We start from the raw sequence: 9,687 nt of genomic DNA, 5'->3' as shown, positions 1-9,687 counted from the left end.
GGCCTCAGGCTCCCCACACCAGTTGGCGGTGTGAGGGACGTGGGCGGAATGCGCTCGAGCCACGCTGACACCTTGCACATCATGTGGATGGCGCAAGCGTGTTCGCCGCCGCAGGTTACTCCAGCACCACGCCATCCAGGACCTGACCGCCGACATCAGCAGCGGTACATCGCTTGGAGCTCGCTATGCCGCAGGCACTAGGCCATGTCAGCACCAGAAGTAGCTCGGCATTGGCAAGGTTAGGTGTGGAGGAGGGGGGCTTAGTGGCTTCCCCACCAAGAGTCGGCGTAGTGGACCTGGGATTCCACACACTAAGGTGCCTACCCGACGTCAGGGCCGTGGGGTCCCACACAGAAGAAGAGCCGCTGATGCGGCCCCGCATGAACGCGTGCAGATACACCTCCGAAACGACTGTCATCCCAGTCTGTGTGTGCGCCGGCATGGAGCTCACTCGAAGCGTCGCGGCTCGCCTTCAGAAGGCGCTTTATCTCGGTTGCCCCTCTCCGCGTCTTCACGCGATTGTGTGGCCTCCATATATCTCTTTCCCCTGCTCTCCCTCTACCTCTCTGCCCTACTTCATCACGACAGCTGGATGCCACATGTCATGTCCCTCACCCCTCCCCTTCCGCCCACAGCAGCTGCCTAACGAGCATTACAGTCACAGCCACAATTTGTGTCCTGTCGTGCTGCTCTGGCCCAGGCTTCTTCGATGCCTTCTACCTTATCCGCTCTCTCCGCGCTTCTCCTGTTATCTTAGCGGGACCGTAGGCAAAGAGGGCGCACTTCTCGTGTAGGAGGCGGTGTGCATCGCAGCTTTCCCCGTGCACGCTACCAAACGCGTGCCTGTTGACGCCGTTATTCCCGCGTTACTCCAGAATGGCCTATAATCAAAAGCAGCTGGAAGCCTACCGGCAGCTCATTGCAGAGGGCAAACCCTTCCGCAGCATCACGTGTCCATACTGCAATGGGCGCCGTGACGCCACTGTGAAACATGTCCACCCCAGCACAAAGCCACCCAGTGCGTGGGGTTTTTGGAATGATGTGCTGGTGCGCAAGTACGCTGCGGTGCAGTCACCGGCGTCTCGCGCAAACATGGAAGCCGCCGTTACGGACTCCTCGGCGGTTAGAGGAGCTCCGCGGCGTGTCACCGAAGAAGTGACGCGCAACGAGGCAGCGGCAGAGGCGCTGCATCTCGACGCCACCAGCGGCCCTCGCATGTTCATTGTCGGTCCGATGGTCGACCAGAGCGAGCTTCCGTTCCGCATGCTGTGCCGTCAGTACGGCGCCACCGTGGCCTATACGCCGATGCTGCATGCAAAGTGCTTCGCCGAGGGCGCCGTGTACCGATCGCACTTTCTCTCTGTGTGCCCGCCGGAAGAAGTAAAAGCGGCCATGGAGGCGTCACTCGCGAGCCCCCCCATCGCAGCCGGCGGACACGGCAGCGGCAGTAGTATGAGGGGAGGTGTAGGGGCTGGTAGCGAGAATGCCGTGGCCGACACCGCGCTTGTGGACCGGCCGTGCATCGTGCAGTTCTGCGGGAACGACGCGGACACAGTCTTGAGGGCTGCCCGGTTTGCCGTCCTCGGCGAGCAGGCAGCGGCAGCGGAGCAGACAAGCGGCAGCGGCGGTGCTTCTGTGGCTCCTGTGTACCCGGTGCACGTACGAGTCAATGGTCTGTCGTCTTCAGAGAAAGCGCCAGAGCACCTTCTGTATCAGTGCGATGCCGTCGATCTCAATCTCGGGTGTCCGCAAGGCATTGCCCGGCGTGGCCACTACGGCTCCTTCCTCATGGAGGACTGGGAACTGATCCACACCATTGTGCACACCCTCCACGTGGAGTTGGAGGTGCCGGTGACGGCGAAAATACGCGTGTTCGACCACCCCGGGCACGTGGAGGCTGCCGGTGACAAGCGCGAGTGCGCCACCAATTGCAGCTCCGCTGCGTGTCAAGAGAGTGACGCTGTCTGCGCTGCTGCGGACACCTCACGGGAGTCGATGAAGGAGGTCTTCGATGAGGCTCTCACAATCCTCTACGCCCGCATGATTCGCGACGCGGGAGCACAGGTGCTCTGCATTCACGGCCGCACACGCGAGATGAAGGGTCAGCAGACCGGGTTGGCGAACATGGAGCTCATCCGCCGTGTGCGAGATGCGCTGGGCGGCACCATCCCTGTCATCTCGAACGGCAACGTGCGCACCTACGACGATGTGATTGACCACCTGCAGGAGACGCGGTGCGAGGGTCATATGTGCGCCGAGCCGCTGCTGTGGGACCCGAAGCTATTCAGTAATCCCTCCCAGCCCGTCATGCCGGGACGTACCCATGGTGCCGACAAGGCGACGCGACTCTCAGCGCTGCACACGGCGCTTGTGTACATGCAGTGGGTGCGCCACTACCCGGTCGACATCGGCTTCGTAAAGGCGCACCTCTTCAAGATGTGCTTTCACAGCTACGAGCTTCACAAGAGCTTTCGTGAGGAGCTAGGTCAGCTAAAGACCAGCGCCGCGAAGACGAAGGTGGAGAAAGGAAGCGGCATGGATGTGATGGACGCGATGCGGTTGGGTGCAGCACCGAGAGCGGGTGAGTCGACTGTACCTAGTGGTGCGGTGCACGGGGAAGGGGATGACGAAGAGGGTGCAGCTGTCGCTATGGCTGCAGCAGCGGCGTCTGTGTCTGCCTCTGCCTTTAAGCAGTGCGTTGACGCGATCGAAGCGCACCTGCTGGCCCTCGTGGAAGCGGAGCGCCGATGCTCAGTGGATGGAGAGCAGCCCAAGTCTGCGCAGGCGGAGAAGGTGAAGGCGAAACAGGAAATCGTCGATGTGTGGGAGGAAGGGGGTGACCTGGGCATCGACTTCTGACGAAGGAACTCCACGACAAAGTCGCGCAACTGACGGTATGTCAGAGGCGACGCACCCACTCTCCGCCACACTCGCACACTCGCCCACTTCATCCGTGTCTCGACCCCACCCCACCCCCTCCCTTCGATGGGAATCAAAACGGTACCGAGCTGCTTTCCGTGTGCATACGAGTGTATGTGCCTGTGTGCGTACGCGTTTGCCTTCATAAAGATGCATGGGAAGCGGAACGGGCACTGTAATAACAAACTAAAACAAGGCGCCAGCAGCCACGCGCACGGCGCGGTCCACCTGCCCGGCGACTCTAGTGTCTCATCGTCAACAGAAAGAGGGGTCTCTCGGTTGTGTTTGTTGTGTAGTCCCCAGTGAGCTAACGTGACGGTCGGGGGAGGCTCTACGTGTCAAGACGCGACCTTTGCCGGGCCTTCCCCCCCCCCTCGTGCTTCTTTGTTCGAGCTCGCGCTCTCATGCGTTGAGGCTCGTGCCGTCTCCCTTCCTACTCTCGCCCTCGCCCCTGTCGTGTCTTTCTATGTGTGCGTCCTCGATGGGGTGTTCCATCCCACATACATACGCGGCATCAATGTGCGCCTCCCCACCCACCCACCCACCCCCCACAAACGAATTACACTTATATATCAATATAAATCTACACATGCCTCTACGCATACATATGCATATTCACAACCATGCGTGCATGCCAAAGGTGAAACCGCCGTGTCCTGCCCCATCTCCTTCCACCACCCATACCTAAACGCCCACACTATTCTGTTTTCTGTTTGGTGTTTTTTTTTTCTGGTCGGCGTATACGGTCTCCCATCTCCTCTGGTGTTTCTCTCCGTCTCCGTCTCCGCGCCTTCCCTGTGTGCTCTGCATGCTGTGCCTCACAAAGCAAACACACATCGAGGGCGCATAGGTGTGGCACGCGCACGCACCGACTCTTCTCCGTCTGCCCGTCTGAAGCTCAGGCTTTTGGGGGAGCCTCTTTATTGTTGTTTGCTTGCGTGTCGATCACCTTCGATTTCGGGCCGTCGTCGCGGTGACAGGCGCCTTCCAGACTCAGTGCAGCGCGTAAACTCACAAACGTAAGCGAACACGAGGACTTGTGCCCACACCACCACCACCTCTTTCAGCTCAATCTCCTGTTGCTTTTCTTTTTTTTTCTGTGCTGATTCCGAGTCGGCGGCGCACTTGCAACGCCACAACCTGCTTTCCCCCGCACTCTTTGTTGAGTTAGATTGAGAGAAGAGCGTCACACGCTGCACAGGTGGCACATCGAGATCAGGAAGGGAAAGCTCTGGTACTTGTCTCTTGCGCTGCACCACTCGCCCCTTCTAGCTCGAACGAGCTGACCGTCTTTTCTCCCGTCCGCTGTGCTGCTCTGTCTCTCTGTGTCTTGTGCGTGTATTCGCCAGTGTGCAGCTGCGGGCTGCTAGCTTCCGTCTCACTTCCATATTACCCCCACTGGGGCGTGTCATCAGCGGCGCAGGCACGCGAGTCTTCAGTTCTTTCAGCTCCTGCCTCGATCTCAGCGCACACCGATGACGCAGTTTCACGCGCGTGCGCGTGGGAACGTGGCACCCATGAGATCGCGTGTCACTACCGGCATCACAGCTGCTCTTCTCTCGCTGCTCGTCATCGCTGCCTGCTTCGTGGCCACTGCAGTTTCTGCCACTCCTCCGGCGGATGCTGAGGATAGACAAGGAGCCACGCTGACGCTGCTCGGGAGTGCTACCGTAGCGAAAACGGCGCGACGTCAGACGTCCGTGCTCAGTCGATTCTGGCTGCACAGCCGTGAAGAGCAGAACGCCTTCACCGAGACCCTCTTTGGGGAGTCGCTCACCAAGGTCAGCATCGACACAATTTCTGACATTGCACGCGAGATAACTCCACCGGCGGATCTTAAGCTAGATGCGAATCTGCTCGGACCGCTCAGCCGGAGTGCCATGCTGGCCGCGACTGGTAGCGGGGTGCAACTTGCTGCTAGCCGGTCTCTTCAGGAGCATTTAACACTGGCCACTCAAGCGGACGCCTCCAATGGGCAGCTTGTGTCCAAGCTGAGCGTGTTGTATGCGACGTCGGTAGCAAGGATGAATGAGCCACCGAGCGCGGCCGTCGCGCAGGCTCAAGACCCAGCAGCGAAGATGTCTGCGCCTCAGCAAAACCACAGAGCCGCATCTCCCGCCATTACACAGCCGCTCAAGCCTCTGAAGTCATCTGCGCAGGCGTCTCCCATCGAGTCTCTTCGCTCCGGCGCTGTCGGTGTGGACAAGAGCCGTCTGAGGGTGCCCAGCACCGCGTCACGGTGGTTTGCGGCTTTGAAAAGGGGGGCGGAAACGGTTGTGCGTGCGGTTGCCGAGGCCAAAGCCGGTCACAGCGCCATCAAGGATGACAGCAGTGCCAAGGTGCTCGCCGCCAAGAAAGGCGCCGCCGCCTTGATGCGTACAATGGGAAACTACGTAAAGGATACGCTAATTGATGTGAACAGCACCAGGGCTCTGATCCCAATCACCATCGTCGGCAGCGGCAACACGGTGGTGAAGTTCAACGGAGAAGCCGGCAACATGATCGAGGTTGTTGTGCAGCTGAAGGACCATCGCTACGACAAGTCCGTGAGTAGAGACAACTGTTACGGCATGTATTTACAAGTGGAGCTGCGCACTAGCCACAAGTTCGACGGCGGTGCCTACGACTCGAAGGGCACAGCAGCTGTTGTGGCCACGACGCAGGCGCACGATCACGTTGGCCGAAACACGTGGATAAGAATGAAGAGCTCGGCCAAAAACAGCGACATCGACGACAGCAGCCACCCAAACGTCCCGACGCAGGAGGAGGAAAGCAGCCGCTGGTCCGACTTCTGGGACGCCTTTGCCCCGATGCTCGACAACAGCGCGATGTGCAAGGTGCTGCAGAGCGTTTCCATGCGTGTTGAAAAGGTCCAGGTAACGGAGCCGTACTACATCATTCTCCACTCCACCACGATACCGTCACTTCAAAAACCGCAGAACGGCACGAGCGCGTCCGGGACGCAGGTCAGCAGATTTGACGACTCACCCTATACGTGCGAGCTGAATCTCTTTTTCAACGAGGAGCCGGCGGCAAGGCTGGGGCGGCTGCAGTTCATCTTCGCCTTTGTCCTGCCGCTGATCGTGCTCTTTCTGCCGCTGCCCTTCACGATGCGGAGGGCCGACCTGGTGCAGCAGTACATGATGGAATCCGATTTTGCGGAATGGATATGGATGTTGCCGCTGCTGCTGCGCAGTAAAATGGTTGAAGCGCTGAAAGCGGGAATCGAGTGGATTTTGAGTCTCCGCTCCGCCTATCAACAGCGCGTACTGCGGAATCAGCTGCTGCGGCAAGAGCAGGCACACCAAGGCACAGTAGCGGCGCAATCAGCCACCGAGCAGGAGCAGCCGTCACAGCAGCCAGGAGTGCAGCACTTGGGATGGAGCGCGGCCGCCCCAATGGAACCGCCGCTGGAGACACCAAACCTCACTGGCTTCCACGCATCCGCGGCCGCAGATGCACAGACGGAGCCGTCGCCGCTGCGGCAGCAGCACGAGCCTTGTACGCAATGCCAGTTCAGCGAGGAGGAAGTCAGCTTCAGCGCGCGCAGCAGTAGGAGCACCTGCTCCACGCCCTCCCGAGCGTCCGCGGGGTCATATTCCGATGAGCCACACGACAGCGCTCATTGTCACCACCACGGCCACCACACTCACGGCGGAAGAAACGTCGGGGCCTTGATGGCATCTCACTCGCCGTGCTCCAGCGACGCGCTCATGGAGGACGTAAGTTGCCGCTCGTCCACGACGGGCCGCACCCACGGCGCCCGCCGTCATCGCCATCATGCGGAGGAAAGCTATGCTGTGTGCGAAGCTGCTACGGCAGTGTCGGTGCATGTTCCGCCTGAGACGGATGCTGCTGAGCATTGGTGGAAGGGCAATCAGAGCGGACCGCACGCGCGAAGCAACGGACACGATCTGCTCTTCACCACTGAGGAGCTAGTCGATGCTGGGCGCAGCCTTACAACACGTGAGCAGCACCAGCACGTGGCGGGTGCGCAGCGGCCGACCGCAAATGATGCTATCCAAACTGTGTCGACGCGACCTCGTGAAGAAATGGAGGCTATGAAGTCCTGTGGGGGCGCAGTCGATGGCGTGCCAGCCGCAGGAGCTTCTGCACCCATGTCCACCGGTATCACTGCACCGTCGGCTGCAGCAGCAGAGGCGCGTCGGCGTGCGCCGGCATCGAGCGCCGCAAACGCCGCGCCACACGAAGAGGAAGAGGAAGAGGAGTCATTCTGCCGCATATGTCGCGAGGGGAGCGACATCGCGCCGCTCATCGTACCCTGTGCCTGCACCGGCTCTGTCCGCTTCGTGCATGCCACGTGTCTTGACCGCTGGCGGATCGAGAGCGCGAAGCGCAACTTGGCTAACGTCAATCACTGCGAAATCTGCAAGGAGCCCTTCCGCGTCAACATCCAGCGGTCGACGTTGCTGTGGGAGAGCTCGCAGCAGATTCTGAACGGCGTCTGCTTGTTCCTGGCCTGTTTTATCATGATTGTGACGACGACGACGCTAACACATGTCGTACTTGGTGAGATGTCGTGCTCGGCGAGCTACCACCAAGTCGCCTACAGCACCATGTTCCGCTTCGAGGGGATCTCGCTGACGTTATTTGTGTACTGCCTTGCAGTGCTGCTAGTGCTTTTCGCTAACCTCATCGTCTACAGCTGGTTTCGCAGTCAGCCAGATGTGGAAGAGTACGTGGAGGAGATGCACATCGTTCCTCCCTTCTACACGCGGCGCAACGTACTCCTCATTGTGCTCGTGTGCCTCGTTCTTCTAGCGCAGGCGCATGCGATGGGATACCTGCTCAAGTACTTCCTGTACAGAACAAGCCATCTTGTTTGGAATTGGGAGACGTCCCCGCTGATGGGTGGCATCCTCCTCTCTATCTTCACTATCGCCACTACCGCCTTCTGCGGCTGGGTGCGGGACATATACACGGTGCACGTTGTCGACCGCGACCGTCGTGATGCGCCGGCGACTGATGTCGTGATAGTGCCCATTGGCGATGCTGATCGTGCAGAGACAGCGGCAGATAACAGCAACGATGGTACTGCCCCTGCACCGCTGTCTCGGTCCATCATTGTGGCAGGCACGGCCGCACCTCCTGCGTCTCTAACAGGAGCGTCCGTCACGGCAGCATCTCCCCCTCCGCCTCCATTTCCCTCCCCTGCCACCCCTGGCGTGTCCCCTTCGTCGCCGACGTTACCCACGATGCTGGACAGCGCAGCGCAGCAGCGTTCAGCAGATGAGGATCCGGAATACACTCGGCACTTCGGGATACCACCAGACCAGCGTGTCATTCGCGCCTTTGAGTACTGCCCGCCGCGGCGGAAGATGCCGCAGAGGTGAGGTGACGACTCGGCGATGGGCATCAGAGTGTGTGGGGGCGTGTGGGTCTGTTGCAGGAAGAGGCCATAGCAGGCGAAGCAGATGCGGCCTGCGGGATGGTTGGCTGCGCATGTATACCTCTCCCCCCCCATACACACACGCCTCTCCTTCGCTTGCCTTCCACTGTGTCTGCGCACGTTGAGAGGAGGATGCCTCCTGCGAGCACCTCAGCGACCCTTTTGCGGTGCTCCCCTTAAGCCCTCACACCCTCCTCCTCCTCCCTCAGGCCACTCACGTCCGTCACGATGGCCTTTTTGTATGCGCTCCTCCGTCTCCCTCTTTTTTGGTTTGTTTGTTTTATAAGTATTGCTGTTCTTTGCTTTCTCGCCGTGCGGCTTCGATGAGGTGGTCGTGGGGGGAGGAGGAGGGAAGAGTGGTGTGTGTGCGTGTGGGTGGGTGTGGTGCAGATGTATGTGTGTCTCCCTCTTTCTCTGTTGCTTTCCTTTCTTTTTTTTTTTCGGTGCTGCTTCATTTTACCTTGACGCGTTGTTCTTTTTTGTTGTTGTTGCCTGCGCGCTTCTGTTCGTTTTCTTTTTTTTTTCAGTGCTTACTCGTTGTCTGCAGATGATTCAGGCTTACGCATCGTGATGAAGGGAGACGGGACGACAGCGATACCACTCTCTATCTACCTCGCTCCATCTGCCCTCGTGTTTCTTTTTCGTTGATGCACTGTTATTTTTGTCTCGTGCGGGGAAGGAGGGGAGTAGGGAGTTGATGTCTCTGCTGGCGCCTCTGTGCTTCTCTGCCTCCCTCGATGTGTGTGTGTGTGTGTGTGTGCGTCTGTGCTATCACTTCCTCCTTTGCTGTTGTTCCTCTCTTGCCCCTCGTTGCATCGAGGCCGTATCGCGGCTCCGCCCGCGTTGCTGCAGATCGTTATTTGTCTCTGTGTTGCTGCTTTTATTTATTGTCATCTCTTCGACTGCGACGGCCCATCGCTCAACTTCGTTTCACTTGGCGGTCTCTTATTATGAACTCAACTGCCAGCATACGGCGTGATGGGGAGATGAAGGTACGCAGTGGTTAAGGATGCGCTGTAAACAAGAGGTGCTGACGGCCAACTGTGGCTCGCTCTCCTCCGTACCTGCTCTCCGTCCTACGCCAGCAAGTGAGTGCGCGCCGGTCCCTGCGGAGGTTTTTCCGTTATTGGTTTCTTTTTCGTGTCTGTGCGGATCCTTTGCTCGCCTTCCTCGGGACAAGCACGTGCCACAAGACCCGACGGAGGGAGGGAGGGACAACGGAGGGCTCCTTCTCACATTCCTTTGCCCACTGCGAGCGATAACCGCATTCCACACGCCCATGCGCCTTCCAGGCCCCACCCCTTCATGTCTCCACCCGGTGCGACAGGAAACTGGAAGGACGGCTGGCTCCGCGCTCT

At 59.3% G+C, this 9,687-nt stretch overlaps 2 protein-coding genes across 2 annotated transcripts; both read left to right on the top strand.

Annotated features, from left to right (window-relative positions):
• Window positions 1–876: 876 nt before the first annotated feature.
• On the top strand, window positions 877–2,859 carry LDBPK_311970 (dihydrouridine synthase (Dus), putative; the record flags this gene model as incomplete). The annotated part of the gene is made up of 1 exon (XM_003863238.1): window positions 877–2,859. One exon carries the CDS (start codon window positions 877–879, stop codon window positions 2,857–2,859), a length of 1,983 nt encoding a protein of 660 aa, XP_003863286.1.
• Window positions 2,860–4,394: 1,535 nt separating this feature from the next.
• On the top strand, window positions 4,395–8,273 carry LDBPK_311950 (hypothetical protein, conserved; the record flags this gene model as incomplete). The annotated part of the gene is made up of 1 exon (XM_003863237.1): window positions 4,395–8,273. The coding sequence occupies one exon, from the start codon at window positions 4,395–4,397 to the stop codon at window positions 8,271–8,273; it is 3,879 nt and encodes a 1,292-aa protein (XP_003863285.1).
• Window positions 8,274–9,687: the final 1,414 nt, after the last annotated feature.

Source organism: Leishmania donovani, chromosome 31 (assembly GCF_000227135.1).
Source record: "Leishmania donovani BPK282A1 complete genome, chromosome 31".
In the NCBI taxonomy this organism is placed as follows: Eukaryota; Euglenozoa; class Kinetoplastea; order Trypanosomatida; family Trypanosomatidae; genus Leishmania; species Leishmania donovani.
The sequence above is the reverse complement of the archived record's forward strand: the minus strand, read 5'-3'. Positions and strand labels throughout refer to the sequence as shown.